Source organism: Leptodactylus fuscus, chromosome 1, assembly GCF_031893055.1.
Source record: "Leptodactylus fuscus isolate aLepFus1 chromosome 1, aLepFus1.hap2, whole genome shotgun sequence".
Classification (NCBI taxonomy): Eukaryota; Metazoa; Chordata; class Amphibia; order Anura; family Leptodactylidae; genus Leptodactylus; species Leptodactylus fuscus.
The window spans coordinates 361,748,098-361,770,079 of NC_134265.1; the positions used below are offsets into that span (position 1 = coordinate 361,748,098).

The 21,982-nt window shown below is 46.4% G+C and overlaps 1 protein-coding gene across 1 annotated transcript in view; it reads right to left on the reverse strand.

Annotated features, from left to right (window-relative positions):
* SIGLEC1 (sialic acid binding Ig like lectin 1) overlaps positions 1-21,982 on the reverse strand; it is a 42,533-nt gene that overhangs the window by 13,663 nt on the left and 6,888 nt on the right. The window contains exons 6-20 of the mRNA XM_075261137.1: positions 21,117-21,416; positions 16,140-16,397; positions 14,713-15,009; positions 12,445-12,702; positions 11,909-12,208; positions 11,064-11,318; positions 8,238-8,537; positions 5,816-6,070; positions 5,051-5,350; positions 3,943-4,197; positions 3,321-3,599; positions 2,304-2,552; positions 1,649-1,951; positions 1,298-1,391; positions 391-460 (exon numbers count right to left, since the gene is read on the reverse strand). Of these exons, the coding sequence (XP_075117238.1) occupies positions 391-460; positions 1,298-1,391; positions 1,649-1,951; positions 2,304-2,552; positions 3,321-3,599; positions 3,943-4,197; positions 5,051-5,350; positions 5,816-6,070; positions 8,238-8,537; positions 11,064-11,318; positions 11,909-12,208; positions 12,445-12,702; positions 14,713-15,009; positions 16,140-16,397; positions 21,117-21,416 (3,773 nt within the window). The remainder of the gene's footprint in view (positions 1-390; positions 461-1,297; positions 1,392-1,648; positions 1,952-2,303; positions 2,553-3,320; positions 3,600-3,942; positions 4,198-5,050; positions 5,351-5,815; positions 6,071-8,237; positions 8,538-11,063; positions 11,319-11,908; positions 12,209-12,444; positions 12,703-14,712; positions 15,010-16,139; positions 16,398-21,116; positions 21,417-21,982) is intronic.

Consider the following 21,982-nt stretch of genomic DNA (forward strand, 5'->3'; position numbering starts at 1 on the left):
TGTGATGTGACCTGTGGATGCCATTGTTATGGGCACTGCTGTAGACCCAGTGTGATGTGACCTGTGGATGCCATTGTTATGGGCACTGCTGTAGACCCAGTGTGATGTGACCTGTGGATGCCATTGTTATGGGCACTGCTGTAGACCCAGTGTGATGTGACCTGTGGATGCCATTGTTATGGGCACTGCTGTAGACCCAGTGTGATGTGACCTGTGGATGCCATTGTTATGGGCACTGCAGTACAGACAGGGGTATTTGGTGACTCTCTTTATATATCAGCTGCATCTTCTGCTTCTTTCTATGCACTGAGGACACTCTTAGGCTCCCCCTAGTGGACACTCATATGGTATTGCTATTATTGCATTGTATCACTTCAGTCTACTCCTTACATGTGATGTCTCCTTATTGTCCATCTCGATAGGTTCCTGGTCTGCGCTCCTCATAAACTTCTCTGTAATTCTGCAACATATAAGACACATTTATATTAATATACTGTGTATGTGAGAACCTTAAGAAAGACTCCAGACCGACCGAAGGAGGAACAAATCTCATTTCTACTTCTCCACTGCCATCTAGTGGCCAATCAGCTATTGTAGTACATGACATTGCACTCATCAGGACCTTCTGATCACATGACCCTCCTGCAGGTTCATAGGCAGTACATACGGCATAGAGTGGACTTGGGACTCCTAAAGAACAGTTTTGGGTTGTCCCTGTGGAGCGTGTGCTCCAGCCTAAGCAGTGGCCGCTCTGCTCATATAATTGTCAGATGCCATTACATCTACAGTGACAACCTGGCAGCCTGAAGAAGTCCTTGTGTTCCCTACTTTCCTCCTCCACAAGCTTCCCCCTCCCCCCATCCAAACATAACGAAACACGTGACTGCAATGATCTGCCATCCTTACTTTATTCAAGTACCTTGCAGTCATGAGAAGTTGGGGAAGGCGACATGGAGAGACCACATTGCCTGTGCCAGTGCCATGTGATGGGGTGCTTGGTGATGTTCACATCTGCTCTGCTCAAATATCATGGGCTAAAAATCCCTGCAAACCCAACTTTTCAGCATAACAGCCCCCTGGCGACCCTAATATAGTCATCGGAGTCCCTCAGGATCCATTGTTGTCTATCATTGGCCACTTTCCATTCTTCTGGTCCTTCGACGAGCCCGAAGAACGGACTAAGAGGAGAACGCGTCTTAGGGCTTTACTTTCAAGACGTAAACACATCATTGGTGAATATCAACCCCCCCCCAAGATTAACCCATGTAAGGAGTCACTTAACATCAATGTTACTTACTTCTTCCTGTAGACAAAGCCAATTATACCGGAGACCAAGCATAAAATACAGACGATAGCGAGCCAGGCGATGGCTTTGTAGGCCCCAGACTCTCCTACAGGAAGAGAAGAGGAGCGCAACGTTACCTTGTGACCTAGTGATTCGGTAGACACAGCGGTGGTTCGTATACCAAAGACAATTATATGTGTGTGCTTCTATGTCAGACGTTAGTCCATCCCACCTCTCTACCTTTATCCGTATCGCCGATTTAGTTTGGTGTTATCTTTACCTAGACCCAAAAAGTTCTTTGAGGCCTTCAGAAACAACAATCGTTCCATGGGGTGGGAAACTAAACAATGTAACCCCTTTTACCTGTAATATTGAGGTCTATGGATGAACGTATTGTTCCCAATGTATTGTTGGCAGTGCAGATATATCTCCCATAATCCTCTACTGTCACGTCTCGTATCTCCAGCCGTAGATAGTTATGGGATTTAGATGTCCAGTACTTTTGCCCCCGATCAGTCTGTCTAGATGCCGAGCTGCCCAGGAGTTGATCGTTCTTGTACATAGCAATGGTGGATGGCGGGTGGCTGTCCACGTTGCATATTATGATTCCACTCTGTCTATGGTGGGTGTCTAAGAAGGACGAGATCATCAGATTCTTGGGGCCATCTGTAATATAAGGATAAAGAGTATCAGACGAGTCCTTCAAGAAGACATCTCCTGGGTCAACATGGTGTATTGTAGGGGATATTGTGGTTTGTGATGAGGAGATCCTGATAAGTGACCTGGTGAATGGACTTTATCTCCACCAATGATGGTCCTTTGTAGGAACTTCATTTGCGCCTTGACCACTAATCGATACATTTCATCACTTTCACCATGTTTTAGCTGGACGGTCTGAATGCAACCACGTTTCCAACGGACATGAAACTAAGTGTAACGTCAGTGGGGTTTGTCGGGTGTCTGTTATCCATATTGTATGTGCCATCACAAGAAGTTACAAAAGTGAAGATGCACTTACACAGAACACTTATTCCAACCAGTGGGGAGGTCCTGTCACCCGTCCAATGTTTGGCAAGACAGTGGTAGGAACCAGTCTCGGAGCTGGACACATTGACCATTACATAATTCTCCTCAGGACCTTCTTGGAGCCACCTGTTGTTCTTGTACCAGATGTAGGTTGTATTGTCCACCCTGGGAACCTCACATGTAAGAGTCACAGAGTGACCTTCATATATCTCCTCCGATGGGACGACTCTCAGCCTCGCACCTACAAAAGGAAAGGAAACCATCCATATAACAAGCAGATAGGACAAGTACATACCGTGACACCTCATTCTACACACTAAAGTTCTTGTAGAGAACGTCTCGATTTCTGAAGTTTCCCTTTTAGTCTCTCTTTAATAATTAAAAACTGAAATAAAACAATTATCCATCGAAGTAATAATCCAAAGCCGATCAGCAACTCATATTAATAAGTGTTATAGGAGAAACCCTGTCATGTATACATAGGAGTAGTATTAGGGAGCGGTGTAACGCTGCGCTCATTCTGATCGTAAAAACATGTTCAGAATGAGCGCGTAAAAAGCAGCTCCCATTGACTTGAATGGGCGCCGGCATACATGCGCTCCCCATTGAAATCAATGGGAGGCTTTTTTCCCTATGCTTTCAATGTGATACGCGCATAGGGAAGCATAGGGAAAAAAGCCTCCTATTGATTTCAATGGGGAGCGCATGTATGCCGGCGCCCATTCAAGTCAATGGGATCTGCTTTTTACGCGCTCATTCTGAACGTGTTTTTACGATCAGAATGGTCTCTTCATCAGTCTGGTATGCAGGGATCATTCTAGTAGTTCTCGAATGCTCGTAATATGTCTTCATTTTTCTAAGTTATTAATAAAGGTATCCACTACTGAAGACATCTCCATAAAATTTTTATTTCCACTGGCTAACACGGTACAAAGATATTATTCCTTAAAGTAACATGTGAGACAGTAGATACATTTATGTATGTAGTATATGATCTTTCTCTACTCACTCTTTGCTGTAAATCTTATGGATCTTTCCAAAGTCCCAAGTGAATTCCGAGCCTGACACGTATATTCTCCTTGGTCGCCTGTGGTGATGTCTCTGATTTCTAGTCTCAGTGTATTATGAGAAGGAGACAGTCTCAGCCGACTGGAGGAGTCTAATGATTCTTTCCCTTTGAGCAGATACATTTGTGCCGGGGGGTTACTGTCCACAGTGCACAATATTACACCTAGTTGTCTACCCTGAAGTTCTAGAAATGACGTCAGGGACAAGTTCCTTGGGGGATCTATTGTGAGAAAGGAAATAATAGTTAATATTGAAGAAACCTGTGCGAAGTGATGAACATCTCCATGAGTCTCCATTAGTAAGGATGTTTGTATACATATTATGTTGCCTCCCCGAAGAATAGTATGGACCTTATGTACAAATAATGGGGCAGATTTACTAATATTGACTAAAGGAAGAACAGTGTAAACGTATACTAGACACATGGAGCGCCATGTGTGCCCATTATATGGTGGATCTATTGTAGTCCACTGCTGGAACAGAACAATGGAATGGTTGGTGAACCCGGCCTTAGAATGTAGCTGTGGTGCTGAAAAGACAGAAGACGTTTTCTACCCACTCACATAGTACAGATAAAGAGACCGGCGGAGACGTCTTGGAGCTGTTTGATGTATGGGCAGTGCAGGCATACGATCCAGCATCACCGCCGCTTACGCCCCCAAGCCTGAAGGAACTCACTCGGATGTCTTGGAACCATCTACTGTTCTTGTACCAGGTGTAACTAACTATTTCTTGTGGACTGTCTAAAACTTCACAAGTCATTGTGACCGAGTGCCCTTCCCTCAGTTCTGTAGATGGACTGACCAGAACATGGACATCTGCCGAAAATGACAAAAATACATAATTTACATACAAAGTGAAACATAATTATAGCGGCAGAACAACCATCAATAAAACGGATATAACAGCAAAGCCATAAGCTTGGCAGACAACTAACTAACAATAACGTGCAATAGTAGAAGAACTTACACTGTCGTCAACTATCTAAAGACAATGGGGGCATTTTGGCGTTTCTTACATCAGGCAGTTCATTCCTCAATAGGTACAAGATGCGCCAGAAGATGCTCCAGTCAAATTCATCAACTTTTTTAACAGTATCTTAAAAATGGATGTAAAATGGACATAAAAAATTGGACGTTGGGGCAACACAGTGGCTCAGTGCTTAGCACTGCAGCGCTGAAGACCTGGGTTCGAATGCTGCCAAGGACAACATCTGCAAGGAGTTTGTATGTTCTGCCCGCGTTTGCATGGACTTCCTCCCAAACTCCAAAGACATACTGATCGAGAAAAATGTAGATTGTGAGCTCTATATGGGGCTCATCATCTACATTAAAAAAATGGACGTTCACAGCATTTGTAATGATTGCTAGATCCTTCAGAAATTCACAGTTGTGTCGATAAGGCCATCGCGTACATTTTACAATTCTATAGAGACAATGACTCTCATCTACGTCCCTCACTGTAGCAATATATTTCAACTAATACATGATACTTTATAGCATGCTGTGACTTCCTGCTGGGAGAGGGTAAGAAAGAGCTGCCCAAGTCAATATCCTGGTACAAAACTGTTCAGAAACTTACAGCAGCATACTGGTAAAGTAAAAAGAAAATTCATGTGTCTTATGGAACCAAATATATACATGGGTGTTATGGGGAGTGATTTTTAGTTACCTTCCATATTAAAGGTAACAGAGGCTTGGTTTGTTCCCAGGTTGTTCTCGGCTATCAGAACATAGTTTCCTTCATCGCTAGACTTGATGTTTGTGATTTCCAGTCTCAAGGTGTTTGGTAAGAAGTAAGCCTGTATCCTCTCGCTGGATCTTCTACCATCTGCCGAAGAGGCCACGAGTCGTCCATCTTTATACAAAGACAAATCTGAGGGTGGATTACTGTCAACACCGCCGAGAATTATGGCGACCCTGCTGTGCTCCATATCCAAAAAGGATTTTATGTAGACATTTTTTGGAGGATCTGTATGGGAAAGGAGTAAAACATGAAGGGACAGTATATTATACTTGAACCATTAATTTCTTGCTTAGGGTAACTCAGTATGTTGAGGATTCCTTCCATGGTTGAGCTCGCCCTAAGAAGGTGCAATACCCGATATCATAACTGATAGCAACGGAGCGTTATGGAATTAAGGGGTAGTCCCATCTCAAGAAGTTGTCCATAGTATTGGTGCATTATGACGACTGAGCCCATCACCAGTCCGGAGAATGAGTGGTCTCCCCATTTTTTCTCCATTCCTCCATTAGTAAGCCATCAGTACTACTAGTTTCAGTATCCAATATACTAATTAGGCTCTCCACTGTCAAGTGGGTGGTCCTTGGCTGGAAGAGATTGACACTGCTCACCTGCCAGTAGAGAGCCTCAGGAAGGTCGGGAACTAGACACCATGTACCATATTGCTCAATATGTCAACCACTACATACTTACATAGGACATTCAACATGACTGACTGAGAGTCCTTGGTTCCACGGGGACTCTGAACCCTGCAGTGAAATCCTCCTCGGTCCTCACTGGTCACATTAGTAAACTGCAGCACGTTTCTGGAACCTTCTGAGTACACGGCCCCATTTTTATACCAAGTGTATGTTGCTGTATTTGCATCTTCACTAGCAGCTATACATGTCAGGTTCACAGCTTGTCCTTCCTGAACCATCGATGATGGACTGATGGCAATTCTGATGGCTGCAAAGCAACAGGAGAAGCTGAAAGGACACAAGACATTCATCTTGTAGATAAGTAATATCGACTACACACCTACCCAGAGACAGCATGGAGATAAGAACACACCGCATGCTATGTTACACATATGACTCCTGCCTACTACAGCTGGGATCGGAGATTAAAGGGGTTGTTCAGGATGTTCAGGATATACAATATACAGTGGTAACCACTATGGTGTTAGCCAGCTAGGATGCTAGATGCTGAAGGTAGACCTACCACTGTGGGCGGACCTATTTACCTATTTATTTAGGCAGCTATTTTGCAGTATCCTTGCATTAAGAATTTGTATGAGTCCCCTGATGAATGGCGCATAACAGCTCCGGGAGGCGCGTAGGGACTGGGGACAAGTGGGGCCGTCAACCAGGGAAAGCTTGGGGCTGCCCTTGTTGGGGCGGGAGTCTATGGGAGCCAGGGCCCGATTAGGGTGTCAGTAGGGTGTATTCCTTACCACCTGGCGTTTCTCTGTGTATCAACTGACTCCTGCTGAAACTCTGGTAAGACTGTTCCACTTTTTTACCTATGTGTGACTGTCTATTGCAAGGGTTATCCTATGTTTAAACAATCTTGAATATAGGTCAATTGCCCATAAACAATATCCTTTCTGTCATATATACAACTATAGTGACTGCACTTGTTTGTTTTTTTACATAGAACATTTTTTAAAAAAATAATAATAAATGTTATGTTTTAATGTGGCATCAGTGCTAAAATATGTATTGACTATTCTGTTGCTATTAGTGCACTCCTTGTAAAAACAAGGCTCTGTATCTATTTGTGCTCGTACATTCTTGCTGGTTTTTGTTCAGGGGAAAGGAGACCAGAGCAGCCATGTTGTGGAGAGTGTAGTGTGTGAGGTAACAGCACCTGCCGGTCCTCCTGCCATACCTAGGAGGTACATGGTGAATCTCACAGGCCATGTAAGATACAGAGTCTCCTAGGACCACTCACCAGTCCCTACAGAGGGGATAACAGCCATACTGCTACTGCCTCCAAGAAGGAGAGAACCTGTCAGAGAGGAGCAGCTATAAAGGAGCCTTTCTGCATTCCTGGACCTAAAGAAGGCCTCCGCTCGCGTCCAATGCTCCGTGGTTTCCAGGCCACGTGTATTAGGTGGCCAATGCCGGCATCGGGAATCTTGTTAAAGTTGAGGGTCGCATGGATTCCACTCAGTATCAGCAGATTCTTGAGAATAATGTTCAAGAATCAGTGACGAAGTTGAAGTTACGCCGGGGATGGATATTTCAGCAAGACAATGATCCAAAACACCGCTCCAAATCCTCAGGCATTCATGCAGAGGAACAATTACAATGTTCTGGAATGGCCATCCCAGTCCCCAGACCTGAATATCATTAAACATCTGTGGGATGATTTGAAGCGGGCTGTCCATGCTCGGCGACCATCTAACTTAACTGAACTTGAATTGTTTGTCCAAAATACCTTCATCCAGGATCCAGGAACTGATTAAAAGCTACAGGAAGCGACTAGAGGCTGTTATCTTTGCAAAAGGAGGATCTACTAAATATTAATGTCACTTTTCTGTTGAGCTGCCCATATTTTTGCACCGGTCAAATTTTGGTTTAATGCATATTGCACATTTTCTGTTAGTACAATAAACCTCATTTCAATCCTGAAATATTACTGTGTCCATCAGTTATTAGATATATCAAACTGAAATGGCTGCTGCAAACACCAAAATATTTAGAACTAAAAATGATTAAGATTAATAGGTGTGCCCAAACTTTTTCATAGGACTGTACATACAGGGTATACAGCCAGAAGCAACTCTGCTCTGAATAGGAACAGAGCTGCTACAGAGGTATATACTGTAGTGGCAGCTCTGCACCCACTCACTTGTATACAGCTTCTGGCAGGTGGATCAGGTGCAGGATCGAGATGCCAATTGTATACTCCATTAGTATCCATTACCCCCTCCAAAAACCACTTTAACAAGAAAGAAGAGAGCACCAATGTGGTGGCCATAAGACCATGTAACCAGCTGTATGTTCTCTCCAGGATTGTGTTTTTTTTTTTTGGACATTCCACTTTTTCTCTACAATCTTATTCCCTGAAAAACCATCAGCGCATGACAGCAATAATACAAGGAAACGATAGTAGTCGCTTATCATACTTTCCGCAGTAAAGTTGACTGTTGCTCTTGACTCTCCAATGGAATTATTTGCCGCACACAGATACGTTCCCTCATCTTCCATTCTGACTTCACTGATCTCCATCTTCACCATATTTTGTGAATAGGATCCCCTTATCCTACCACTTGGGGATCCCTTGGAATCAGAAGACCAAATCATCTCCCCTTGGAAGTATATAGCTAGGCTGGATGGTGGATCACTGTCTACCGAGCACTGGATGATGCCAATGTGTCCTCTCTGTGCTTCCCAAAATGATGACAATACCGGGGTTCGGGGTCCATCTGAAAAAAAAAAAACATACAAATAATTACCTCTAATTTCCTCTTGGTCTCTGCTTCCTAGTCTTGTAAAAACAGATAAGTAATGGCTGGACGTGTCTTCTCAGCTAATTATTGGCTGACGGATGTTAGGATTGGATCCTGCAGTCTAAGGGTGCATGCACACTACGTAACGCCGGGCGTGTATGAGAGCCGTACACGCCGGCATTACAGCAGACTGCCGAACACTTCCCATTCACTTCAATGGGAGCGCTCGTAACAGCGGCGTTTACGAGCGCTCCCATTGAAGTGAATGGGAAGTGCTCGGCAGCCCTGCTGTAACGCCGGCGTGTACGGCTCTCATACACACCCGGCGTTACGTAGTGTGCATGCACCCTAAGTCCAGCTTTCTCCTTACTGAGCATGCTCAGACTTTTGGAGCCGCTCACAAGCTAAGTGTCATTTCTCCCCTACTGAGCATGAGCGGTGAGGTCATGACCACCGCCTCTATTGGGCGGGGTCTTCTCTTTAAATAGTGTGAGCCGACGCCCGCCAGGGGCTCACACTTTGACTAATGTTTGACTAAAGTCCACGGAAGTTTGTTAATGACAGTAGTCAGGGATAGGCTTCAGTATTCAGGCAGGTTGTCAGACTAGGCCTCTGTGTGGGGTTCCTCTGCTTTGTTCTGGGTGCTGTTAGTTAGGACCTGTAAACCCTGAACTGTCAGCTCTGCATCAGGGCTAGGAGCGGTAGAGACTGTTCCAGCCTGTGGAGCTGCAGCAGGTTCGGTCTCTGAGATAGCTTTATTTAAACTGTCAAACTTCATGGGTAACTCCTAGCTGTTGCAGGAGCATGCAAACTTCCTTGGTAACTCCTTGTTGTTGCAGGAGAACTCCTAGCTGTTGCAGGAGCATGTGTGTTTGCTGATCTGGGGTGAGTTAACCCTTGGCAGCAGTGAGCTTAACTGGCAGGGTTTAGTTGCACCCTGTTCACATTGAGTACCACACCGCACCACTGCCCATGTTTGTTGCACTCTGTTCACAGTGAGTACTGCGCTGCACCTCGGCCAGTGTTTGTTACACCCTGTTCACATTAAGTTCAGACATACAGCCGCCCACTGGGCCTGTGGACCTCGCTGCAGTGTCCTGCAGACTAGAGGTTCTGTCGTTTAAAAATATTATTTATATATATATACACACAAACACCAGCGCCGCACCTCCCATGAGGCGACCTGAAGCGAGCGCTTCAGGTGGCACTATGCCAGGGCCTCAGGGAGGGAGGCATTTTTGCTAACCTAAGCCAGTCCAGGACAAGCTGTCCTGGACTGGCTTATCACCGAGCGGTGGTTTGGGGAGGCCACTGAAGCAGCGCTGCTCCGGCAGTCTCCCCTCACACTCAGGCAGAGAGCAGGCAGTCTCCGGGCCTACTCTCTGCCGGCGACCGGGGCTAAGCCCCGCCCCTTCACTAGGCCACGCCCCCGATCCACCCGGCCATGCCCCCGATCCGCCCCCTCCTCCCGGCGGGGGGGGCGGCTTTCTGCAGTTAGCTCGGGCGGCGAAAGGGGAAGGTTCACCCCTGATACACACACACACACAGAACCGTAACAACGGATCACGGCTGAGGCCGGTCAAGAAGGGACCAGGAGGCAGAGACCAGCAGAGATCTGGTAAGCCTCAGGATGGCAGGGGAATCAGCAAAATGAATAATGCTTATTCAACCCATTTTTTTTACCAATGGTTTCAGGTTCATCCTGAAGTTGACTGATGGTGGCTCAACCACATGACTGATGAAACCCACACAGAGGTCTCAGCAATCCCCGAGTCTGTGATGGCACCAGGAAGGCCAGAAGACGCTAGAAGGTTCCACCAGCAAGGAAGTTCAAGAGAAGTGATGGAAGATGAGTACAAGTGTTTAATGTGTTTCCGCACCTCTCCTGGCCCTCCACTTGTTATACTCTAGGGTATGAAGAGACCCAAAATATAATAACACTTTCAATTCTGGAGGAACTGCGAAACAAGCAGATGAACTTCATAAGTGTTCACACAATGCGCTTATTTTATTGTTTTAATCTATTCTGCCCCTTTGATTAATATTTTTATTCTCCCAGGAATACCCCTTTAATACACAATTCATTCAATTGTTAAGCTGTGGTCACCATTAAAATGCGGATGTTTTGGAATCTCCATAGAGTTTGTAGCTTGGATTTTACCCCGTCCATGTAGACATCTCTTCATATCTCTAAGAGTAAGTTCATATGGCGTCTTTCGGTCCGGAACCGGAGGAGGAAGCCGCCTCAGGTTCCGGACCAAAAACCGGATAGCCGCGACTTAAAGCCTGTGCACTGCACCGGCATCCAGTCACGCACTCCACTCCAGATTAGGCCCAATGCATGGAAAAAAGACCGGAGCGGCTCCCATTGATTTCAATGGGAGCCGTCTTTTTGGTCAGGCTTTTGAGGTGGATACGGCCTCAAAATCTTGACCAAAAACCTCCGTCTGAACTTATCCTAATGGAGAGGAAAGATTCTGTGTACTCTGAGCCCGTACTTACAAGACACGTGAAGGAAGACTGATGGAGAAACACTGTTGTCCTCAGTTCGCTGCACCACACAGTGGTAGTACCCCGTGTCACTGGTCTTTATATTGTCAAGCACCAGTGAGTTGTCCGAGGTCTTCTTATGCCATCTGCTGTTCTTGTACCAAATGTATTCCCTTTCCTGTAACTGCGACTTCAAAAAGTTGCATGTCAATATCACCTGGGAACCTTCCAGAACCTCTGTAGATGGAGACACCAGGACTCTTGAAGCTAGAAAAAGCAGTAAAAAAGTCGGTTATAAGATATTAAAGAAGCACTCTAGAATTGTTACCTATATAATGCATCATACACTATAGTTAAAGGATACAGTAAAGCAATGTATACAGCATGTCCCTCATTACCCCCTCTTCCCCTACTGTCATTACCATTGTCCCCATTACCACCCCATCTCTACTGGTATTATCATTGCCCCCTGTCTGAGCCCCCCCCCCCCCTTCCCCATTAACCTCAGCATCGTCATCTTCCCACCCTCCACCACTGTCCATATCATTGGCCCTTTCCCCCACTGGTATTGTCATTGTGCCCCATCCCAGACACTTCTGATGGTGGCTTATCTCCGTGAGAGCAAAGAATCAGGATAGTTGTCCACCTTCCTTCCCTTTCCTACTTTGCAGGAGACAAGAGGTGCCCATATGAATAAGGTCTAACCGAGCCTCCGACATCCGAGCTGATGGAGCTTTTTGCAAAGTCAATTCCAAAAATGACGACATGTATGTTGGTGTATTGAATGGTCACAGAGGAGACCCTTAGATCTGACGCAAGACCATGAATGAAGATGAACATTAGAATGAAGAACTTACTCTGCACGTTGATAGACATTGTCTGAGAGGTTGATCCGATGCTGTTTTTGGCCGTACACTTGTATTTCCCTTCATCTTCCAGTCTTAGATTCTTGATATTCACAGTCAGCTCATTATGGGATGATGTCACCCGGTATCGCTCATTCACAGAGTCCATGGGTCTGCTCGAGGCAACCTGTAGGTCTTCTCTATAAAGCGACATGTCAGCTGATGGGAAACTGTCTACAGTACAGCGAATGAAGGCGGATGTCCCCTCTGCCGTGTCTTGGAAGGACATCACTTGGAGATGCCTTGGTGCATCTGGAAAACATATGTGGCTTTAGGCATGGATGACATGGGACACTTGAATGCAATATAGTAGGTTCATCAATTCTTAGTTTATTATCTCTTTTGTTATTTTTGTACAAATTACTGTTTGAATTTTTCAAAAAATTTTCTAAAAAGAGTTTGGTCAAACAATCTGAAGTCCACAAAAAGTTCCAGAAACTTTTCTGACCTTTCCATAGACACATAAATGAGAGGGCGCAGATACTTACAAGCGACATTCAGGCTGAGCACCGCCGAGGTTTTGCTGCTCTCGCTGTTCCTCGCTGTGCAGTAATAAAATCCAGAATCCAAACTGGAGACTTGAGAGATTCCTAAGAGACTGCTCCCTCCTTCTGTGTACAAGATGTTGTTTTTATACCAGCTGTAGGAGTAGTTTCTGTTATCGGATATAGTCTTGAGAAAGCAGGTTAGGTTGACGCCACTTCCTTCTCGGACTTCGCCAGGTGGAGACACGATTATTTTTGCAGCTAATGTTTTTGGTTTAGAATTTTTGTGAATAAGAACAAAGCAGAACAATGTAACATTACTAAGGTTGAGTGATCGTGTTCGGAAAAGATCGAATTCCGATCGGTGATCGAGAAAATTTCACGATCGCGATCGGAATTCCGAACATGAACTTTTTAGGTGAGATCGAGAGCGGTGATTATTTCCCACAATGCTTTGCTACTGGCCAAGCATTGTGGGAAAAGCTAACAATGTAAGGCCAGGTTCACACGGAGTATTCCGGCTCGTCATTTGGTACGTAGACGCCGCGGGAGGATTTGCGGGCCGTATACGCTCCTATTGTTTTCAATGGGAGCCGGCACCGTACACGCGGCGCTATTTTGCGGCTGCCGCAAAATCACGGCTGCAAAATGGCGCCGCGTGTACGATACCGGCTCCCATTGAAAACAATGGGAGCGTATATGGCCCTCAAATCCTCCCGCGGCGTCTATGTACCAAATGACGAGCCAGAATACTCCGTGTGAACCCGGCCTTAGCCTTCACATTGAGTATACGCTTCACTCATTCTGAGCAGAGTGTATACTCAGTGTGAAGGCTCTGCTGCGGTTCCATAGAAATGAATGGAAGCAGCCGGCACACAGCCTTAACCCCCTGTGCGCCGGCTGTGTCCATTCATTCTAAATGGGAGACTAAACTAACATCTCTAGTAGCTACTTACCTGCAGAGATGGCTGGTCCGGTGCCTGGTGTTCTCGTACTTCTTCCCCTCGCTGCCTCTGCCTCCCAGGTTAGTGTTAAAGAGCTAGGAATAAGGCGGAGCTTGTGACTTAGGAGAGTGTGGGCGGGGAGAAGTGACGTCTCCCCTCCCAGTACCCGCTAATACTCTCGTAACCTGGGAGGCAGGGGACAGTGAGGCGAAGAACAACGAGAACCCTGGGCACCGGAGCAGCCATCTCTGCAGGTAAGTGGACACCAGGGGGGACTAAGTAGCCAAAGGATTAAAAAAAAAATCTTCTGGCTACTTAGTGATTAAAAAAAAAATCATTACACAGTGTGGATTCTAACAAAGCGTTCAATTGTTAGATTCCATGCTGTATAGTGAATAGGATTGCTTTTAAAATCCGATCTCTGATTAGTAAAAAAAATCCCATTGACTTGCATTGGGATCGGAATTGGGATCGAGATCGGGTTCGAATGAAAAATGATCAGAAATCGGATTTCAAAATGGATCCTGAAAAGTCAAGATCGGCTCAACCCTAAACATTACTAATCATTGTATCCAACGTGTTTCTGGTAGAAAATTTCGAGTGTTTGTGTTACTACATCAGTCACAGCCCATGGTCAACAGTGAAGCAACGCAACGTTATTCTGCTGACTCTCACAGGTTTGGCTCCTATGACCTACAGAATAAGCTGACGTTGCAGAGGAAAGATTCAGGCTGACATGGTGTGGAAGAAATGTAGCAATGTAAGAATGCTTCCAGACATAGAAGGGTTAATAGTTTATGTTCTGCCAATTAACAAAATGAAGTGAATGAAGAAAACAAGAAATGTAAATCCCATTAATATTTGGTGTGACCTTTGCCCTATGGAGGAGGAGTCCTGGAAGTGACGATATGGCCCCCTGAGCTCAACATCATCCAGTCTGTCTGGGATGACATGATGAGATAGATGGATTGGAGCAACATCCACAGAAGAACCTCCCTGCCAAAAACTCTCTGCTAGTCCCGGGAACAAAGGCAAAGGTCACACCAAATATTAATGGTTTTTCCATTTCTCTTTTCTCCATTCACTTCATTGTATTAGTTTTCAAAAATAAGCTATTAACCCTTCTATTTCTGAAAGCATTTTTTTACTTTTCTGCATTTTTTCCCGTTCCTGCCTAAAACCTTTGCACAAAACGCTATTTTGTAATGTGTATTCCTCAGCTTTGAATATTTCTACTTGTTATTGAGTTTCCCATATGACTCTAGACCCAAACATTTCACTATGTGGAGCATCCCGGATGGAAGACAAGTCCACTGTCCATACTTACTCTCTGCAGTAAGTTCTGTGGTATCCGTCACCTGCCCATATGAGTTGTTGGCGAGGCAGGTGTATCGTCCTTCATCCTCTAACACGACGTTACGTATCTCTAATTGTAAAGAATTAGTCGAATGGGAAACTTCATATCTCTTGTCGGAGAGGACTTGTGTGCTGGAAGCCACCAAGGTCCTGTCTCGATAAAGGAACATCTGTGAAGGAGGATCACTGTCCACGATGCAACCAATGACCGCTTGCAAAACGCCGTGACTTGATACAAGTGAAGTCAGTGAGAGGTCACGGGGTGAAACTGCAACAAAGTATCAGATGAATGTTCTGCTGGTTATTGGATGGACACTCACAATGCTACACATTGACTTAATATACTGTAAATATATTATATATATATATATATATATATATATATATATATATATATATATACACACACACACACGGTGGACTCCTCTTTATTAAATAAGACCTTTCATGCCCCCACCATGGCATCCCTCACCACCAGTGATACCATTATTAATGTCCGTTGCTGTCTCCCGTAATAGGATGACAGCGATGGACATTAAACTGTCACAGAGAATGGTCACAGGCTGATTCTGTGTCCATTTCCATTGACACTAATGTAAACAAGATGGCGGACGCTATCTTCTATCATGTTTGTTTACTTTTGTAATGGAAGATAAAGTCCTCCATGCTGGGAGCTTCCGTCTTGTTGTTTATAGTCGTGTCAATGGGGCAGACAGAATTGTATTCTGAATTCTTCAGCAGTTTTGCACTCGGCATATCATGGGATGCACTGAGAGAGGAATTGATGTTCACGACAAGGACAGGTTTTTTCCTATTTTTCTATAGACTTTCCACCCATAAGCTCAGAACCCAGAATATAATAAGTGCAGGATCAGGGGAGGTGAGTATAAACAAACTGTTATAGCCCCTTGCCTCCCCCCCCTTTCCTGAGCATCTACAGGTCCCCGGCATCCTCTTTAGACCTCTTCGAACCCCTGGATGACATCTCAGGCCCCGGGGTCACTGCTGTCTGCTGAGGACTGTTATTGGTCCTCAGCAGCCATTTGGATGTCACAAGGATGTCCAGCAGTGGTGAAGGAAGGTGAGTATTACAATTTCGCCTGGGCCTCTCTGTATTATACCCATGAGTATAAAGATACTGAATGAGCTCATCCTGAAATGAACTAGAGGACAAACCTCACAAATATTCATCACAACAAACTCTTTTGAGTTCGCCCATCTCTAGTCTTCAGACTTCAGCCACCAGCTTAGAGGAAACTAAGAATTAGAGGAGAAGTCATCGGAGCTCTTACAACATGATGCTTTTCTGGGCACCATCTCACCCCCCGACCAGCCCCTACTCAGTCCTGACAAGGAATCCCAACCTCTGCCCCCCTGTAAGTCAGAAGTGAAACTTACACAGAACGTGCAGGGTCACTGAGGGGGAAGTGCTCGCCCCTTGGCTGCCCTCAGCCTTGCAGAAATAGGAACCTGCATCTATTTTCGACAGTCTGTGGAGCACCAGTTCCTTCCCTTTCATGTCTTCCTTTATCTTTCTGCTGTTCTTGTACCAGGAGTATGTGGTTCCTTCCTCGGAGCCTCGGGTTGCCACACACGTCAAGGTGACCTCTTTACCTTCTTCGGTTTCAGGGGATGGTTTGATGACCACTCGAGCAGCTGGAGGACAAGCGAGACATGTATTATTCTGTATCATTCATTCTATATGGAAGAAAGGAAGCTGAATAGACAGCAATGTATGGCACGGTGCAAAAGTTTTAGGCAGGTGAAGAAAAAATAAACAAGATAAAAGGAATGAACAACCTGGGGCGGTGGGGCGAATTTTGGCACCGAGAGTGATGCAGGGAGTCGCGTCACTCTCGGGTCAAAACCCGCCTACCACAACTTTCGCGGTTGCGGCTTCCCCCCTCCGGAGTCCGCTTAAATGAATGGGCTGACTCTAGAGGTTGCTGCTGCCAGGCGGACAGGGCAGCTCGCTTCTTTTTTCTGCTAGCAGTCTCCATAGACCACCATTGTGAGGGGGCGGATTATGCCTAAACCTATCTAAGGGCGTAGCTTTAGGGCAGGGGTGGGCAATTAATTTTCCCATGGGGCCGTATAAGAAATTGAAACTATGCTAGAGGGCCGTGCCACGACAAATTTAGCTCCACCCACTTCTATGTTGACTCCGCCCATTCCCAATCATCTTTCCATGTGCTCCCACACATTATAATCCTCCTACAGTCACCCGTACATTATATGCCCCCACATTATAATGTTCCCTTCCAACTGCCCCACAGTATTAAGCCCCTCTCCTGGTGCCCCAGTATAAACTGGTGGAAACTAGAGGGGACATGAAACTGGAGCAGCTGGAGGGGGACATTAAACAGTGGGGGTAGTTGGAGGGCGGCAATAAATTGACAGCTGGAGCGGGACATGAAACTGGGGGCAACTAGAGGGGGACATTAAAATCGGGAAGCTGGAAGCAGACATTAAACTGTAGGGGTAGCTGGAGGGTGACATTAAACTGGGGGCAACTAGAGGCAGACGGGTCCCCCTACAGCTTCCTCCACGGTTTAATGTCCCCCCAGTCTGTGCCCTCTTCATCTACCCCCAGTTTCATGTCCCCCCCCTCCATCTCTCCCTCAGTTTCATATCCCCCTTTATTTTCCCCATTTCATGTCCCCCCCCCCCCCCTCCATCTCTCCCACAGTTTCATGTCCCGCCTTCATCTGCCATCTCTGCCCTAGTATAACATTCCCCTTCCATCTCTGCCCCTAGGTTACTGAGACACACACACAGACACACACACATAGACACGCACACATATAGACAGGCACACACATATAGACAGGCACACACATATAGACAGGCACACACATATAGACAGGCACACACATATAGACAGGCACACACATATAGACAGGCACACATACAGACAGGCACACACATATAGACAGGCACACATATAGACAGGCACACACATATAGACACACACACACATATAGACAGGCACACATATAGACAGGCACACACATATAGACACACACACACACACACAGGGTCGGACTGGCCCGCCGGGGAACCGGGGAATCCCCCGGTAGGCCCCGAGCCTTCACTATCAGTCCTCGTTTCCCCAATGCAGATGCATTGACCAGGGGCCTGATCGGGATGTCAGGGTCCAGTTCGGGCCCCTGGCCAAAGCATTTGCATTGAGAAAACGAGGACTGATAGTTTTCCGGGGCCGGATCTGTAACCTCGGGGCCCCAGGCTGCCGGCAGCACTGTGATGATTAAACATGGCCGGCTACCGGCAGTTTCCGAGGGCCCCGACACTTACACAGGGGCCTCCTGCCCGTGGTATACTTTGCCTATTAACACAGGGAAAGTATACATCGGGACTGAGGACTCCCTGTGCAGCAGCTGAAGCTTCCCCTATCGCGATCATCTATCTCTCTGTGCAGCCGGGACTACCCCTCCCCCTCCCAGCAGTGAGTCATCTCTTATCCCTCACATCGTACAGTGTGGGGACAGGAGCAGTCTACAGCCGTGCTACACTTCCTGCTTCATAAATGTGAGTATATTCTTTTTTTTTTTTTCTTTCTTTTGGTAAATGTAATAATATGTATATGTTTATATTTGTTTAACCCTTAAAGAGGACCTTTCACCATATCTGGGCACAGGCAGTGTTATATACTGCCAGAAAGCTGACAGTGCGCTGAATTCAGCACACTGTCGGCTTTCCCGATCCGTGCCCGGTGTAAAGCGCTATCGGTCCCGGTACCGTAGCGCTTTACAGTCAGAAGGGCGTTTCTGACCATTAGCCAGAGACGTCCTTCTGCCTCGCGGCACCTATCACGCTGTGCTGTGGAGCCGGGAGGAACGCCCCCCTCCCTCTCCTGATAATGCTCGTCTATGGACAAGCTGTGTGAGCAGGGGGAGGGGGCGTTCCTCCCGGCTCCACAGCACAGCGCGATTGGCGCCGCGAGGCAGAAGCACGTTCCTGGCTAATGGTCAGAAACGCCCTTCTGACCATAGAAGAGCTACGGTACCGGGCCGTAAGCTCTTCACACCGGGCACAGATCGGGAAAGCCAACAGTGCGCTGAATTCAGCGCACTGTCAGCTTTCTGGCAGTATATAGAACTGCCTGTGCCCAAAAGTGGTGAAAGGTCCTCTTTAAGTACTATCATGGTGTCTATCATACACCACTACCATACACATATCATTATTATAGACACCATGATAGTACTTAAGGGTTAAAGTGTGTGACTTGTATACTGTGTGAGTACTGTATGATTGTATACAGGTATGTATACAATATCTGTATGTGTGAGTGAATTTATATAAATGTATATATGTTATTATATATATATATATATATATATATATATATATATATATGTGAATATATATGAGTATATATCTATCAGTGTGTAGGTATATAGTGTGTGCAGTCCCATCCACACATTGCAGAAAAATACACACAGTGGACACACTGCAATTTCCAAAACTGTTGTGGTTTTGGAAATCGCATCATGTCACTTATACCTACAGAATCACTTACAGTGTCCCTATAGGTATAAAGGAAGCAGAAAGTCCTCAGAGGAAAGCTCTGTGGAATTTCTGCAAAAAGCGCTGCAAAAACTGATGCATTGCCGCCGGGGATTTTCCTGCAGCGCTTTTTTGCTGCAGGACGCTGTGTTAAGTTCACACAGAGTTTTTTGGTCAGGATTTTGAGGCTGTATTTACCTTAAAATCCTGACCAAAAAGACGGCTCCCATTGAAATCAATGGGAGCCGCTCAGGAGCTTTTTCCGGGAGCTGGCTTGTGCCTCGCGATTCGGCCTGAAGACACTCCCTCCTCCGGACTAGGCCCATTCATTTGGGCCTAATCCGGAGCAGAGAGCATGGCTGGATACCGGTGCAGTGCATCGGCTTTCAGTTGTGACTCCCCAGTTTTTGGAATGGAACCTGAGGTGACCTCCGCCTCAGGTTCCGATCCAAAAAAAACCTTTGTGAACTTATCCTCAAGAATTTATCCATCTTTCTAATATTGATGGCCTGTCCTTAGGATAGGCCATCAATATTACATCTGTGATGATACAACAGCCAGGACCTCTGCAGATCAGCTCTTCCAGGACAGCGTGGCTACAGGTAATGGTAAGGGCTAGTTCATACGGGGGCAGTATAGCAAGTTTTGGCACTGAGATTGACGCAGTGAGCCGTGTCACTCTTGGGTCAAAACCTGCCTGCCACAACTGTCGCGGTCGCAGCTTCCCCCCCTGGAATCGGCTCAAATGAATGGGCCAACTCTGGAGGTTGCTGCCACCAGGCGGATGCCGCTGCTCACTGAGCTGTGGAATCCACCTGAAGAAAGGGCAGCCTGCTTCTTTTTTCAGTGAACGGCAGCATGCCGCTCACGGAAAAAAGAAGCCTGGCGGTCTACATAGACCACCATTGTGAGGGAGCAGATTATGACGTGGATTACGCGCCATAATCCGCCCCTTCTGTGCCCGTGTGAACGGGCCCTTCCATTATAGGAGCCACGCTGCTCACATTCCATACAGTGTGTAGCAGTGGGTTTAGGTACTGTGGTGGTGCACATCATGTGCTGGGTGAGCAGCAGGGCTCCCGACATATTTTTAACTTTAGTCGCCCTGTCTCGGTAACGCTGGTCTGCAGGGGTCCTGATGGTGGGCCCCTAGAAACAATTCCACTGGTGGGCCCTAGACACCCCAGTCCGACACTGCACACACATATAGACACACACACACATATAGACACACACACTCTCTCTCTCCCCCCTGCAGCTCACCTTACATCTCTCACTACTTTATGACACGCTCCACATCTCCATCTTCGTCCGGCACTAAGACACGCCCCCTAGACACGCCCCCCTAGACACGCCTCCCTAGTCAAAGCTGTGCGGGCCGGACTGAATCAGTCAGAGGGCCGGATATGGCCCGGGGGCCGGACTTTGCCCAGGTCTGGTTTATACCCTGTAGGTAGCAGGGGAGCCATTGCAGATTTTGCATTGGGGACAGGGAGGGGGCTTCAGTTTATGCTTATGTAGACATGGGCTGGAGAGTGTATGTAGTTGCATGAAGTACCAGAGGGTCAATTGAGAGTCAAATGCAGCTATCGGGAGAGTAATTGGAGCCCGCTGTGGTATAAAGTGAACTGTATTGCTGTGACATGTCAAGCGTGTATATAAACTGTGTACATCGTTTTTAGCAATGTTTAATCTGCAGCCATTTTGTGGGTGCACGGCCACCATGACTACTACAGTACCTCCATTATACCTTACACACTGACAACCTTCGACACCTAGTATCAGCCCCTTCCCTAAGCCCAGACCTCACATGAGAATTCCCTGTTATTTTTGACAACCACTACTAACTTTCTACGGTGAGCTGTAGACTCGCCGAGGAGCTTCCCATTGCGTTCTTCGCCGTGCACTTGTACAACCCTTCATCGGATAACGTCACGTCCTGGATCCTCAGGCTCAGAGAGTTCCCGGTTGATATCACCTGCGTTCTCTCACTTGGGGTACCATGAGAACTGGAATTTCCGATCAGATTTCCATCCTTATAGATTGTTAGCTCTGACAAGGGGTTGCTCTCCACGGTGCAATGAATTATTGCCAAGTTTCCATGTTGGGTCTCCAGGAATGAGGTGAGAGAAGGAGTTCTTGGAGGAACTAGATAAGAGAATGGAAATGTTATGTATAGTCTGTAATAACTTGGCTTAGTCCTGGAGTTTCCTGGCACTGCTCTGGGATTCTATAACATTTAGTACTTTATACAGTGTTGCAATTCTTTGGACTGGTTCCTAGATTAGGTTCAGTGGTTTGGGACCATTAGACCACCAGTATACTGTTATCAGCTGGGGTTTAGGAACCCAAACAAGCGTAAATTACTGCCAACTGTCCTTGGTGTGAATAGCAAAGGAAGTTATAACGCATGGTGAGTGTCCAGCAACCCACACCTACACGTGCCCATTGTGCCCTACCATCGAGGTCTGTACATCTCTCTCAACTGTACATTGTTTGGATCTTGGCTTTATCAGACACAATGTACCAAAGGGCTGACCCAGACTCCTGGAGATCATTTTTACATTGGTGGGAGTCATAACTTGGAAACCCCTCCGATCAGGATTTGTCCCTCTTTCTGAATGGAGCGGTGGTTAAATGGTGGTCTGGCAGTGCTCCATTCATTTCAAGACACGGTCAAGGTATAGAGTTGGGCTGTCTCTGTCACTGCCATT